A 15,237-nucleotide genomic window follows, 5' to 3' on the forward strand; every position below is an offset into this window, starting at 1 on the left:
GCCGAAAAATAACGCCCGATTTTTACCCCCCGAATTTAAAAAAAAAAAAAAACCCGAAAACGAATAACCCTTAGTACGTGAACGTTTTGATTTCCATTTCTCCAATGCGGGTAGCCGCAGTGATTTTTGAAGAGAAAGCTTGCTACCTAGTCGCCTGTTATTCTATGAAGGCCTAAATGCTCCTTCCTCTGGCAACAATATCAGACGAGTGGGCAGCAAAGTGGAGCTACAATAAACGTTTTTCCAAAAACTCGCGTCCTGCAAACTTTTGTTTGAGACAGTAGATGGACGGGTGCTCCACTATCAGGGAACGCTACCGCATTTCAGGTGGCGCTGAAACATCTTCCATGTTTTCTTTATACCTATATATCCTCCTTGTACCTACATTACAACACAGAAACGCAAGTGAATTGTGAAACCCACAAGAGAGGTTTATTCTTTATTATATATTTTATTTTTATCCTTCATGCTTCTGCAGCGGTGCATCGTTGCTCAGATTTCTCTCCCAGCAAGTCCAGACTGCAAGGGGTCTGCCGTTGCTAGGAAACAGGTTGGTGCTGGCGTCAGGTCTGGCTTCCGAGGTGAACACAGAGACTAAGGGAGAGAGAGAGAGAGAGCATGAGACATGGTTAGTCAAGGAGGGTTAATGAATTTTCATGTGCGGAAAAGCGTTGCACCATGTGCTGAAACACTCTTGTTAGCTTTTTTTTATTTTGTTCCTTTGGTGTACTATAGTATAGAACGATGCTACATAGTGTCTCTTACTCAGGAACTTTTCCACTTAAATAGCTTCATCTTACATGTTCTAGGTAGCTTATTCGGCAGTGACGCATTTCCTTTCTCAACCAAGTTCAACCCAGCAAGTAAAAAATTAAGCATAAGCGGCTGACTGCCCGACTCGCGGGAAAGAAATTAAAATCCTTCGCTTTGGAGGATTGGCCTGAACCTCCCACATACTGAGTTGGGAAAGCCAGCCGCTCTCGTCCATGAAGCGTAGCGGTTCAAGTGACGATTACGTCACTCCAAAAATCCGTCAAGCCTCCGGATGGATTTCCCACAAAAGGTTTATTTGGCAATAAATTTTCAAGTAACAATGATTTTACCCAGACGCTGCCAAGCTAACACACTAAGTCACTCAAGTTATGCCAAACAGATGGCATGTCAACTAAGGTCACTTCTGGTCAAATGTTCAGGGGAATCCCCCAAGGTGGAGTAGATTTGTAATAAGGGAGTAATTACTCATTGGCATCCAGCCGAGCGCAGCCATACGCCTACAAAGGAAAGCTGTACAGTTTTCTAAGAAACTTCGTAGTTAAAGAAAAATTCATCCTGGTCCGGGGTTAGAACCCGGACAGCGAGGGGTGGCAGAGCGACTGCCCTGGTGAAGTGGTGGTCCCGGGTTCTAACCCCGGACCAGGACAAATTTTTCTTTAACTACGAATTTCTGAGAAAGCTGCACAGCTGTCCTCTGTAGCCGTATGGCTGCGCTCGGGTGGATGCCAATGAGTAATTACTCCCTTATTATAAGGTCACTTCTGTATTCACTGCACGCTATGGGCCATGGGGTTCTTCGTAACAGAAGCCTTTCGGAAATGTCCGGCTATTATATGTGGTTCTACGATTAGATCCTGAATCCGAGAATACAATTCGATCTTGACCTCCATCAGAATGGAGTAGCCATCACTGAGGAGCCGAACGCCATCAAAGTGAACAGCGAGCTGTGCAGCGTTAGTGGCTAAACTGCATTACCATGCTGATAACTAGAATACCAGCTTGCATGACTTTAGCAGAGACACTCACGCCTTGTAAGGGAAATTCGTTTCTACTGCAACATCATCCGCGATCGAACGAGGATGAAAAAAACAAGCGCACCGCAACTGCTTGCACCCGGAGGTCTTCGAAGCCCACGTGGAGAGGCATGTGCCATTGCTTGGACAGATGGCCACTCTGGGCGAGCGGGCGATGGAGCCATGCGCCGTCGTCCGAGACTCTGGATTAAAGGGAGAGTAAGGAGGACGCTGTCTAGGGAACAACAACCGTTGTCCAGGTAACAACAACCGTTGTCCAGGGAACAACAACCGTTGTCCAGGGGACAACAACCGTTGTCTAGGGAACAACATAGTTGTCTAGGGAACAGTAATGAGGGACGTCTGCAAAAGTCAATAGACTTAGGGAATATACTAAAAGTCTTCCCTTTTTCTTTTTTACTTTCCATTCGTTTCTTTCTTCCTTATCTCTTCCCTTGTTCCTTCTTTATTTCTTCCTTTCCTTCATTATTTCCTTCCTTTCTTCTTTCTTTTGTTCTTTCCTTCCATTCTTCCTTCTTTCCTTTTTTTCTTCTTTCGAGCAATACATACTCAAGACATAAATTGGAGTAAAACGCCCCGGTGTGTGCCTCCATCAAGTTCCCATCAACTATGCTTAATCGGCAAAGTAATACATATGTTAACACCAAGGTTCCAAACATACGAACTTTATGCACACAGTTTACAACTGAGGGAGACTTGAGACAGAAAATAACAATCATCAGAAACTTGTTAACGTCATTGCTTCAAAGAGACAGCGAATCAAGAAAGCCCAGAAAACACTTCGCAAGGATACTGTAGAACACCTGCGCATCTGCGTGAACTCTGAACTATTTGAAGTACACACGTTTACTCAGCACACATTGATTTTGCTTTTGATTCTGCTTTGCAAGACCACGCAGAACATTTTGTTCTAAAGAAGAGCCTGCATCCTGTGTAGACTGTTGTTGCATGTTCACGGGCTTACTGGATGCAGTTAAGTCACTGCTACATCTATGCAAGAAATTAATGCACATGAGATGAGCTTGGTTATTCTTTGACGAGCTTAGTTGTAGCTCCTGGGCATGTGTGCTCCATCTACTTTTTTTTCCTTCAGTACCAAATTGGCTTGCTGAACAAAGGTATGAGTACAGCAAATGAAAGATTCTTTCCTACCATTAGGCTAGAGAAATGTTTTTTTCAGTCACCTATCTGATAACTCACGGTGTTCTCTCTTCGGCATTAAATTTGCCGCATATTTCAATGGCTGCATTTTCTTCACGTAACAGATACTAAGAATTGAAAACCAATATATACGAGACTGGCAGTGCCACAGGGGAGCTCAAGAACCTTTTGGAATGAAGGACGTTGTAAAGGTTGACCAACCGGTGACTTATCCTGCTGGGTGTTGCCCTGGTACCGCAGCCAAGGTAGAACGGTGCAAAGTCGGCTGGTGGCGTAGATGCTCTCCTGCCAGCCGTGACTGTCCTGCGAGAGTACGTTTGGTTTGATTTGGTTTATCAGGGTTTAACGTTCCATGTTAAATATTGTCATTTGGTTTGGGGTACAACGACGCAAACTAATATTCAGAAGGTTTTGACATTACAAAAAAATGCAGTCAGAGCAATTGCGGGTGCTACATACTTAGCACATACGAGTGCTCTATTTGCAAAATACCGCATTATGGATGCAAGGGTTATTCATCAGTACCGTGTAATTCATCAGTACAAATCTCAGGTACATAGTGACACCACATTTTTTGCTGACCTTGCGAATCTACGGGTAAATACCGCTGTTCACCACACAAGACACTACGAATATTGGTATGTACCTTGTCCACGCAAAAATTACGGTTTTCAAACTTTCAGGTATGTGTTGCCATCTTTCCTTACTAGAAACACTTTCACTAGTCAATCCATTCTTTCCGTTTCATATAACGCTGTGAGAAATATGTTCTTACAAAAGAATGAATCATATCCAACTGTAAAATAAACAAAGTATCCATGTGCTGTGATTAAACTATCATTTGCATGGGTGTAACAGTACAGAGACTATTCTGGTGATCTGTTATGAAGATATTGTACATATTTTTTATTTCATGCATTCTCTTGTTATTGTTTTACTGCTGTCTCTCATTGCCGTGCCAAGCCGCTAGGGGAGATGGGAGCTTTGTCAAGCCGCGTGCGCGGCTTTTTTTCCTTTCTCCTCAGCCATTGTACATGACTGAAATAAATGCACTGAACTGAACTGAATGCACTGAAAGCGACACAGGCTATGAGAGACGCCACAGTGAAGGGCTCCGGAAATTTCGACCGCCTGGGGTTCTTTTAACGTGCTCTGACATCACAGTAAACCCAGTACAATACACAGTGACATGACAGTACGTGCACAGTACACGGGCCCCTAGAATTTCGCCTCCAGCGAAATTGGACCGCTGCGGCCGGGAACACACCCCCGTCTTTCGGGCCAGCAGCCAAGCACCATAACCACTGAGTCACAGCGGGCTGCTGCGATAATACGAACGAGCTTTTTTCAATGTCTGAATAAAATGGTGATGTTTGCGCCTGCACGCAGGTAATGTCTGAGCGGCGTGAATTTGCAACCTGTGTGTGAGCACCTTGCAAGCAAACCCGCTGTCAGCAAAAATCTGGATAAAATTCAGGAGGGCACTTTGTTGACCTAAAGTGCGGTGAGGCGAAAGCCTTGAGCGCGGTATTGCTACTTGTGTCACTGATGTGTTCGCCTCTTTCACGCGACAGCGTCTTGCAACGCTGACAGGGAATCCACAAAACGCCATCGCCCGTTCGGTTCTACGCCTTGCTCTTAGGTAAATTGGTTTTTGAGGAAAGGAAATGTATCTGTCTCGCATACCTTGATGGACACCTGAACCTCGCCGTAACGAGAAGGAAGTAAGGTGGGAGAGAACGAAGACACTGTATGCACTAGACGCGCCTTTGTTCATTCCAAACCATCGAGCTGGCATGGTGGAGTGGAAGCGTGCTCGTCTCGCACTCCGGAAGCCCTGGTTCGATTCCCCAACTCGACCAATTAATTTCCTACTCGGTTGTATTTATTTACCTCCTCTGACTAGAAAGATTAATTACACTAATTGGTTAATTAACTAATTAGCTAAACTAAATCCCACTTACTTGGAGCGTCAGTATGCAATCCCTTTAATTGGCTGCATGGTTACTAGCCAAAGTACAATTGGCTCGTTTGAAATTCGCGCACTGTGACGTCAGGACCATTTCGACCAATTGAAAAGCGTGACATTTCTGTCGATAACTCCTGCTTACAACGATGAGGCATTAAAGGCTTCCGCCTTAATAAGTTTACCATAGGAAGGATGCGAAGGCTTTGTATGATTGGCGGCATCAGATGAAGTCGAATATGATCAGGAGTTTGAATGAAGGAAGTGATTACTCCATCGTACAAGATCGGGGTGGAATTAACGCAGACAAGCTCTCTGTCATTGGAAGTATCAACTCGCAAGGAGTGCGTTCGTGGACAAAAAAAAAGTAGACAGTTCTTCTGGTCCAAAAGTACAGCAAACTTTTGTAATCCGGCCGCAGATGCATTTTTCTTTCAGTATTTCGAAGCCACCTTCTTTGACAGAACTGCCTCAGTCACTGTGACAAGTGAGTGAGTAAATAATTACTTTACTGAGTCTCCGGCAGGCTTTAGCGCAACCGGTCCTAGGTCTCCCACTTGGGGACGTCGATATCTTGTCTCGTCGCTGCTTGGAAGGACTGCTGGGCAGCTCAGAGTTGGGATTAAAGAAAATTCTGTTGTTACTGCAACAATTCCTGTTGTTACTACTACAAGGCCAGGTCCCAAAATACTACGGGAAATTCTTTACCGACAACACAAAATTTTCTGTAATGTTTCGATAGGGCAGCTCCCATAGGACATGTGAAAATTCTTTTCCATGGCCGCACCTACATAAGGTTGCCAAAGGGATGATTAGGAAGGCAGAATCCGGACACGGCATCCTAAACAGCGCAGGTTTACTGCCGAGGAGACTAATGTCACAAAGACAGCAACGGGACAGCAAAGTACACCCAAAGAGCAGCTCTTATGACCTCGCAGGCATCAAGGATTGCACGTCATAAATTATGCACGTAACCTCTTGTGGGGATAATTAGTTCTACTTTTTACTATGTCGTGCTCGGACGGCGTGGTCATTCAGCCAAGTTGAGCGGTGTTGAAGGCACTTATTGCCCATTGAATAAGAGCACTTTGGGGTATTGGCGCGTACCATTCCTGGCCATACAAGCTAGCTACCTATGTCTAACGACCATGAGGCATCACAATTACTTTAATCGACCTCAGAGGTAAAGGTGTTGCTGGATATGGGAAAGCGAAACAAATTAGAAAGAAATTAGGCCTAATCGTGTCCAACTTCAATTTCAAGCCGTAGTGAACCCTATTTATACCCAAATACCATCACACCCTGAACAGCAGTCAAATGGGTTCTGGAGTGCCGCTGTCACACACACCCTTCTGAAAGCTGTGCATCGTCCATGGCCATGCTCACAGGGCTAGTTCAAGACAGGAAAGGTGACCAACACAGCCGCCAGAATGGTTGCAGCAACGTATCATATTACATGGTGAGAGAGGTACCATTGTCTGGGATTTCTCTGAGCGAGCACAAGCTAATCATGATGATAGTGGAATTTTATGGCGCAAGGGCGTCTGAGGCGAAGAGCGCTATGGCCCAAGGTATTTTCGTTTGCTCAAGGTGGGGTCAAAGATGCACATTCAACAGTGAGCACTCCCGGAGAGAATGAAATCCCAGCATTTTCTTCTTTTACCCAGAACCTTATACTTTGTTGCTGTCGCTGAGATTGTGCACTGCGTGCATAATAAAGATAGCTATTATTTTTTGTGTTACATGTGCCCAGTTTTATGACAGATTGCTCATAGCTGTAGGCATGGTGCCGTCCTTAGCAATGCTAGTTTTCTATAAGTCACTTACACAGCAATAAAAAAGACAACATTCTTTCGCATCTTGCTACCTAGAACTGTCGAGATTATCTTTCAGTCTTGTGGTCTGCATGTGACTGGAAATAGAACAGGTAGATAGTTTGCCTCGTTGCACCTCTGCAGTAAGTCCCGTTGGAATCCGAGCGAGGGCTGAGCTTCATGAAAAACAGCCAACCAGCACATGTCTGGATATCCTACTGGCGGGTCAGTAACTCCCTTAGGAAACCTCTCTTCTTCAGCTTTTACTCTTGATGAAAATATCTTAACATTTACCTATTTTTATTTTTACTTTTCAGTACAATTTTTCAACTCAGGCATAATGTATTGAAGTAGAATTTGGTTTAGTTTGGTTTGGTTTATGGGGTTTAACGTCCCAGAGCGACTCAGGCTATGAGAGACGCCGTAGTGAAGGGCTCCGGAAATTTCGACCACCTGGGGTTGTTTAACGTGCACTGACATCGCACAGTACACGGGCCTCTAGAATTTCTCCTCCAAAGAAATTCAGCCGCTGCGGCCGGGATCGAACCCGCGCCTTTCGGTTCGGCAGCCGAGCACCATAACCACTGAGCCACCGCGGCGGCCTCAAGTAGAATTAACTTTCTCATCTCCTGAGAATAATTAAGAGGTGCATGAAGGGGCTACCCTCCAACTATCAGCATCGCCCAATATTCCATCTCTCTGACCGGAAACCTAGGAAATAGTGTAAAAACGCCCCCACGGTCAAGTTACTTGCTCAAGGTCGCCAGAAATCCTCACCGCCATTTGTCGGCTGTGCCACCTTATCCCGGCGTCGTAGGTGTGCTGGAGCCCTCGAGCCATGAGCGCATGATGACAGTGGTTGAGAGTCACCATTCCAAACCAGCGTAAGGTTCTTCCTCACAGCTGAGAAGAAAGTGAGATATTTAGCGTCCCGGTTCCCGGAAACGTGATGCGCAATACATATACTGTCAAGTGTGATTACAGTGCAGCTAGAAATACACTGACAGCGGTGCCTCCAGCGTGAATTTACAAAGTATGGCACAGTTAGCCACGTACCTGCCAAGGTGAGGCTGACGGCAGACAGTCGCACCTCCTGCAGTAGGCATGACAGGGTCAGCAAAGATGAATGGTGCTGTAGTTTTCAAAAATACACCGTAATGAATTCTTGCAGATACTGTTGATGATACTCATCTAATGGCGGGCTGTTTTCAGACTCTGCGGCTTGTATTCATACACTAGTGTTGGTTTGTTTTTGGAATAATGTTCACTTTATCCTTTAAAAGTTTAGTTTCAGGTTCAGTGTAAAATTTGAAAATGACCGCCACATTACGCATGCCTGTATTCCTCATATTCTGTTTGCACCCGCATTGCTGCATCATAGTTCTTGGAAGTCACCGCGTGTCGTAATGCGCGTAACAGGTTGTTCCATGTTGTATGGAAATTTAGTTTAAACGCGCCATGAATATACTCTTTTCTGAAATATTCCTCAAAATTTGGGGGGCGCTTTAATTGCGCGGGATAGAACAACAAAGACGCAGGGCTCAGTTCTGGGGAAACTTTTGTTTTTAGTTTACATAAATAATATCTGTTCAGGGATCGGGTCTAATATATGGTTGTTTGCCGATGATTGTGTTTTATACAGAAAAATTAGCAATGAATGTGATGTTGCCCAGGTACAAAGTGATTTATCATGTGTTCTTGAATGGTGCTCGAGATGGCAAATGCAATTGAAAAGCAAAAAGTGTGTTCATGTCACCTTCACACGTAAAAAAAACAAAGTTAACATCTCAGTACACGATCAACAACAATACAGGGATGCAAATATTGCAGTATAAATATTTGGGTGTGACATTCTCGGCTGATTGTTCTTGAAATGCTCATATTGACACGGTGGTCGCGAAGGCTGCAAAAACCCTAAACTTTTTAGAACGAAATCTTGGTCACATACCGCCTCACCTAAAATCAACTGCTTTTGTCGCATACGTTCGACCCATGCTTGAATATGCATATGCGGTGTGGGACATATGGCAAATAATATTGTGCAATTAGCTTGAAAAAATCCTCAACAGAGCTGCAAGGTTCGTCCTACATCGATACTGCAGAGGTGATAGCTGCACCGACATGAAAAACGAATTAGGGTGGGAAAGTCTTTCTTCTCGAAGAAGAAAATTGCGCCTTAAACTGCTGTATCAAATATTTCATGATAAAACCAGCATTCAAAAGGAAAAATACTTACGCAGGCCCCATTATGTCTCTTCTCGTATTGATCATTTCTTTAGGATTTTGAAATACTGTACCAGAACTAATATGTATGCAAATTCTTTTTCTGTGCGTTCTATCAGTGAATGGAATCGCCTTTCAGGTGAGCAAGTGTGCTGTATTTTCATCACTGTAGCGCCCCTGCGATAGCACCTTCGGTGTAAGCGGGGTAAAAACTGAATAAAGAATAAAGAAGAAATAATTTGAAGAGGTAAAAGTTGGACAAAGATCTGAGGCTAAAAAACAGCGCAAACGGGGACCAAGCAGAGAGAGGGACACGACGCTGACTGACAACCAAGTTTTATTGCACGTTCACAGGTTAAATACCTCTCGTTCGTGCAAAAAAGGAAGGAAAAGGAAGAAAAAAAGAGAAAGAGGGAAGGCGTGATAGACGAAAAAGCACGTGGCATGAGATTATGCATTCATACATAGATAGTTAATTTCGCTGTCGCGAAATGAAATGGAAGGGATGCTGACGCACTCTTCACCATCTCATGCCACGTGGTTTTTCGTCTATCACGCCTTCCCTCTTATCTTTTTTTCTTCTTTTTTCCTTCCTTTTTGGCACGAACGAGAGGTATTTAACCGGTGAACGTGCAATAAAACTTCGTTGTCAGTCAGCGTCGTGTTCTTCTCTCTGCTTCGTCCCCGTTTGCGCTGTTTTTTAGCCTCAGATCATGCACCAACCAGCCCAAATTTCCACCCTTTTGGACAAAGAGTAGGTTGGCAGAATAAACACTTCATAAACACCTTCTGAATGAAGCGAAGCCTGCTATTTTGTACGGTTTAGGTGTGCGAGAGCATACTCTTTCCTTAATCATACTCTTTCCTTTCCTTAATCACGCCCGTAATGCTCTCCGAACTGGGCGCAACTGGAGTTCACTTTAGCATAGCTCACACCTTTCTTCCACATAGTGTAGTTTTCCGAGACTGAAAAATGAACCCCTACTGGCATTTACATGCAAAGAAAAAACTACAGTGTACGTATCGACAGCAGAAGTACAGCCTGGGGTCATGACGTGATCGTGTTCATTAGGTGAGTTAATAGGAATTTGCTTTGTTTTATTATTCCTTGGTTGAATTAGCACCTTTCCTCCACCCCTTTCTTTACAGCAGTCACCTAGTGGGCGACTAGGCATGATAACCGTCGCTGTTTTCGTGCACGTTGGAGGTACTTGTGTTAAACGTGATATTCAACACGTTCGCTGGTTATTTGCGACCCTTGGCTACTTACTCAGGCGCACCTTACGAATAGGCCGCTCAATCTCCTGGTCGAGGATGAAGTCTCGATCCAGGATGCCGCATCCAAACGACCGATGCTACAAGGGAAAAACAAGAAGAAAAACTTCAGTGCACAGGCATCGCATGAAAGATGCCAAGAATATCTACACATATGCTTGTCACACTCAAGCATTACCTTGTCGTAGCGCTGTTTCAAGTAACGCGCACTGACATCGCACAGCACAGGGGTTGTTTCCTAGACAATCACCATTGCCATTTTTGCGCACACAAAAAGCTCCTTGAGGCATGTACTTTATGTATTGTGGTCAATGAGGGCAGGCTCTGGAAAATTGCTTTGAAGTAATGGGGGCAATGAAATCATTAAATGGCGTCTCGGTATTTGTAACTAACCACCAATCTATCACACAGACTGGCGGGCGTCATACATGTCCCCGATCCAAGCTCTGGCCTAAAAAGTGAAAATTAAATTCTGGGCTCTAACGTCCTGATGCGACGTATGTGCTTTGAGAGATAAGTCGTCGTGCGAGCTCCGGACGTATTCTGACCATCTGGGTTACCTCAACATGCACAGATTGTTCGTGAGACAATCGCTACCGCTATTTTGGTTTTGGTTTTGTGAGGTTTAACGTCCCAAAGCGACTAAGGCTATGAGAGACGCCGTAGTGAAGGGCTCCGGAAATTTCGACCACCTGGGGTTCTTTAACGTGCACTGACATCGCACAGTACACGGGTCTCTAGAATTTCTCCTCCGAAGATATTCTAGCCGCCGCGGCCGGGATCGAACCCGCGTCTTTCGGGTCAGCAGCCGAGCACCATAGCCACTGAGCCACCGCGGCGTTGATTATGTTTCAAGGAAAGGAAGCTTTAACACGGGGACTGCTATTTTGGTCCCCGCGTTAAAGCTTCCTTTCCTTGAAACATAATCAACGTGTTCTCTGAAAACGCGTTGTACACACCCTTTATTCCCAATAAAATGAAAAGTACAACTGGACAATGAATGGGCGGCTCGCGAGCTACTGTTCTACACATGCGCGAGAACACAAGGATATTTGCAAGAAATGGTAAGAGCACAATTAGCAGTCATTCCCGTTGCCCCTGCGACATAGTAAGTTAGTGTTGTGAACTTGAACGCGTAAGACAGCGGTTCCATTTTTTACCAATACTTTTTCTTGCCTCAATTTAACAAAGCCTTAACAGCATGTAAATCATTTATCATTTATCCCTGAAGCTGTTTACTCATTCTGGTTGTATTCTGAGATCCTTTTGAGAAAAAATTTCCGTTTAAACCACTCATTCGAAAACTTTTTCTTTACTTTTTCTTTCCTCCTTTATCAATGATTCCCTGCAAGTAAACCATTTAACAGTTTCCTCGTGATGTTGGTTGCCATTTAGGTCCTATTTAAAATGTTTGCATACCCCATCCACCGTTGCAAAACCTTTGAGGTTAGCCCGGAGGTTCGACAAGGATTTTGGCACTACAAATACAATTTGCCACAACGGCGAATGCGAGGAAAGGAAACCTTTTCGAATATAGCACACTTCAGTACAGCCTCCACCTGAACCCTAATCTGCTTACATGATGCGACCGCAGATGGCGCTCACGTCTCGACCCCACTTGACCCGCACGTATAGCTCAAACCCTATCTCCCCCCGTCCAAGAAGACACAGTAGCAGCTGGTCGATTGCCAAAAAGTCACGTCAGAACTCCCAGATTCCCTTTAGGATTTTGTTCATTTCACACAGAATTTGCACTGGTCACGGTGTAATGGACAGTTGTGAGCCGTGGCATGAAACAATGGCAGTGACGCCGTCTGTTGACAAATACTACAAAGCATTAACAGGCCTGGCAGTCATATTTTGAGAAGCAGCACTAGGATGGTTCAAAGAAAAAGCAATAAGAAAAGTTCATGCAAAGCAAAACTCAAAATATACAGAAATTAATAAAATGCTGATCAAAAGTGCCACAGAAGTGCTTTCCAACTACTGCAGAGAGAAGATCTGCTTTTTGGGCTACCTGCAGTGCGCCACAGTGATTTCTTCTTTCCACACGTAAAGAGTCTTTAGTTTATTTGCGGAATTTTCTTTATTTTGGTACTTTTCTCTGAATCCTTCAAATGTTTTTCTCTCCCGAACCTCAACACAGGAGCGTGCCAGAGATTCTCAAAAACTGGCTGAAGTCTCTTCTTCATTTAAAAACCTCTCCCTCTCTCTCAACTGCAGGCACCATCTTTGTCCCCTGTTTCCTTTCCTGGATAGCAGGCTAACATACCCTTCCAAGGCGGCGTTGGATGCAGGGCGTACTTTTGAGAGCAATGGTATCCCCTAGCGCCTCTGGATTAACCTTCGACTTTATCCCGGAGAGGTGTCCTGTGGGGAAGCGAAACTGGATCCTGCAAAGCCCTGCCGCCTAAACATGGCTCGCAAATGGTGGAACGCATTTTTTCATTGAAACAAAACAATGCGAAAAGGTCACTGGAACCAAGCTTAAATGGCACAGACTAGAGAACGCATTCTGTTTGGCGTGCCTTTGCATGAGTGGCCTATGCGGGCGCTGTCCATGCAGAAAGAGCGGAACGGCATGGATACAGGACAACAAGCAGTTCACACGCAGATTGCCTGTGTGTATCACTCCATGCTGTTGTCCCGTCTTCGGGCTGTTTCGCTCTTTCTGTCATGCACGCACCAGGCAGCCGGAGTCAGCACTTCAGAGCAGTCCTTACCTTCAGATGCCTGGAGCCTTTCTTTTGATTAGAGCAGGCCCAGGCTGTCGATCAAACCACGGCACGCGACATCGTTGTAGAGGAGGTGGCTTGTTCTCTTGTCCTGCGTAGAAACACACTTGTTACACACATAGCATTTGGCCGGTAGTAGCCGACAATACCAAAAAATTGAAGCATGTGGCTTGCGAATGTGGCTGCCTATTTATATATATGTAGAAGGAAGTCAACAGCCACCGAAACCATAGGGCAAAGGAAACGGACAGTGACAAGATATACGGAAAAAGAAAGAGCATGGAGAAATGAGAGAAAGGGGGATTTAGGTGGCAGTAAGGGCTGGGCAGCACAGACATGCTAACAAAACAGAAAGCCAGAAGAGGGCAAAAACGGGCTGGCTGGTACGATTCACGAATTGTAAAAAACAGCGCAATGGAAGACGACACAAGAGAAGGACAAACACCAGCGCTGACTAACAACGAAATGATTTATTCTGCAGGTGAGGCAGCATATAAATGAAATGGCATGAGTAAAAACCCCAAAAAGGCATGAGAGAAAGATACCGCACAACCACACAACCTGACGAAAAAAGTCACGTCACTGTTAAAGATAAGCAAGTTCCTTAGGTAGCAGATTTATCGATGGGCTGCTGATACAGATGTTACCTAGTTTCTTTAATATGACGAGCCTCCGAAATGGGCCTCGTGGTCTCATCTTTATAACGGGTGATGATAGTGGTCCGATTGAGATGCGCTTCGCGTCGTGTCGTTTACAAGTTCCCGACCTCTTGTGGCAGTTTCTACAACGGTGAGACGGGACGATGCATCAGTGATAGACTACATGAACACGTAAAAGATATCGAGAACAATTTTCGTAGAAACCATCTTGCTTTGCATTCTCTGGAGCGTAAAGATTGCGAAGCGCATCTCAATCGGACCACTACCATCACCCCTTATAAACGTTATAAAGATGAGACCACGAGGCTCATTTCGGAGGCTTACAACATTAAAGAGCTAGGTAGCACCTGTATCAGCAGCCCATCGATAAATCTGGTACCTAAGCAACTTGCGTATCTTAATCAGTGACGGGCCTTTTTTCAGTCGGGTTTGTGGTTGTGCGGTATCTTTCAAGCTTTATTTTGTGTTTTTACTCATGTCATTTCATTTTTATGCTGCCTCACCTGTAGCAATAAACCATTTGGTAGTTAGGATGTTGCATAAAAAGCCTGCCGCGTTCTACAGTGCACATCTTGCGCAACCCCCTGTGTGTTTTCTCTGCAGATCACAGAAAGCGTCATTGCTGTGTTGCAGGCCACACTGAGCGCAAGAATAAAAGCACAAGGTCTTCTGAAATGCTCCTCACATCACTTTTGGCGGGTCGGCGGTTTTGACGCCATCCGGTGGAACCCACACGACGACTGCACTTCAAAGGCACTGGGATCCACCTCTGTTGCTGGATACTGGGCCTCCTATCACCACGGGATGCTGCTGCTGCTCCACGACAAAGAAGCGTTGCACGAGGGTTAGAAAATGGCTTATACACATAACAAAGAAAAATTGAATCAAGTTTATACATTGGGCCTCTTGCCAGCTGTTTACAACTAGAGCTGAGTCCTCCATGCCTCTTTTGAGAGTTAGTATGTAGTGGTGCGCTTCACCCACCCAAGAGGTGAAAAGAGACATAGTTGCCTGGTGGCAGATTTTGTGTAGACCTGTTTCGTTAAAAGAGAGGGAAGCAGAGGAGACTGAAAAAATTTACAGAGTTCTTATGAAGACGAAAGCATTGGCTTTTTAATCCTCCCACCAATCTGCTGGAATCCGCCTTTAATGGGAGCTAATCTCCTAGCCCTACCTACTTAATCCTGCGTAAGCAACTCTTAACCCACCGGAGTTCACTGGAATCCACCTTTAATCAACCACAATCAACCTAGCCCAGCTACATAAAACCCACTCTTAATCCACCACATTCCACCAAAATCTACCCTAAATCCACTGAAATGAACCCTAATCCAACTTAATATATGCAATCTGCACAATGCAAATTAGTCTGCTTTTTTTAAGTTAATCCATTGCAATGCACTCTTAATCCACAGTAATCCTGTTAATCCACCCTACTGCAAACTCACCAATCCACCAAAACCACTTTTCGTAACAAATTTGACGCAACCCTCCGTTACAGACGATTTCGTGTAATGTCATAGCGTGTGTGTGTGGGTAGGTGTGAACGCTCCCACGGACCGTAATGCTTTGGCATTCCCATGCATAGGCAGTCGT

General features: G+C 44.8%; 1 protein-coding gene across 1 annotated transcript; it reads right to left on the reverse strand.

The window, feature by feature from the left end:
- Positions 1–406: 406 nt before the first annotated feature.
- On the reverse strand, positions 407–14,646 carry LOC149347959 (uncharacterized). The gene is made up of 6 exons (XM_089541657.1): positions 14,626–14,646; positions 10,253–10,327; positions 7,806–7,842; positions 3,171–3,297; positions 1,873–1,990; positions 407–594 (listed from the first exon to the last, which is right to left on the reverse strand). Exons 1-6 carry the CDS (start codon positions 14,644–14,646, stop codon positions 493–495), a joined length of 480 nt encoding a protein of 159 aa, XP_089397783.1. The 3' UTR covers positions 407–492.
- Between the last annotated feature and the right edge of the window lie 591 nt (positions 14,647–15,237).

Source organism: Amblyomma mixtum, chromosome 4 (genome assembly GCF_055824585.1).
Source record: "Amblyomma mixtum isolate Tamu chromosome 4, ASM5582458v1, whole genome shotgun sequence".
NCBI classification, from domain to species: Eukaryota; Metazoa; Arthropoda; class Arachnida; order Ixodida; family Ixodidae; genus Amblyomma; species Amblyomma mixtum.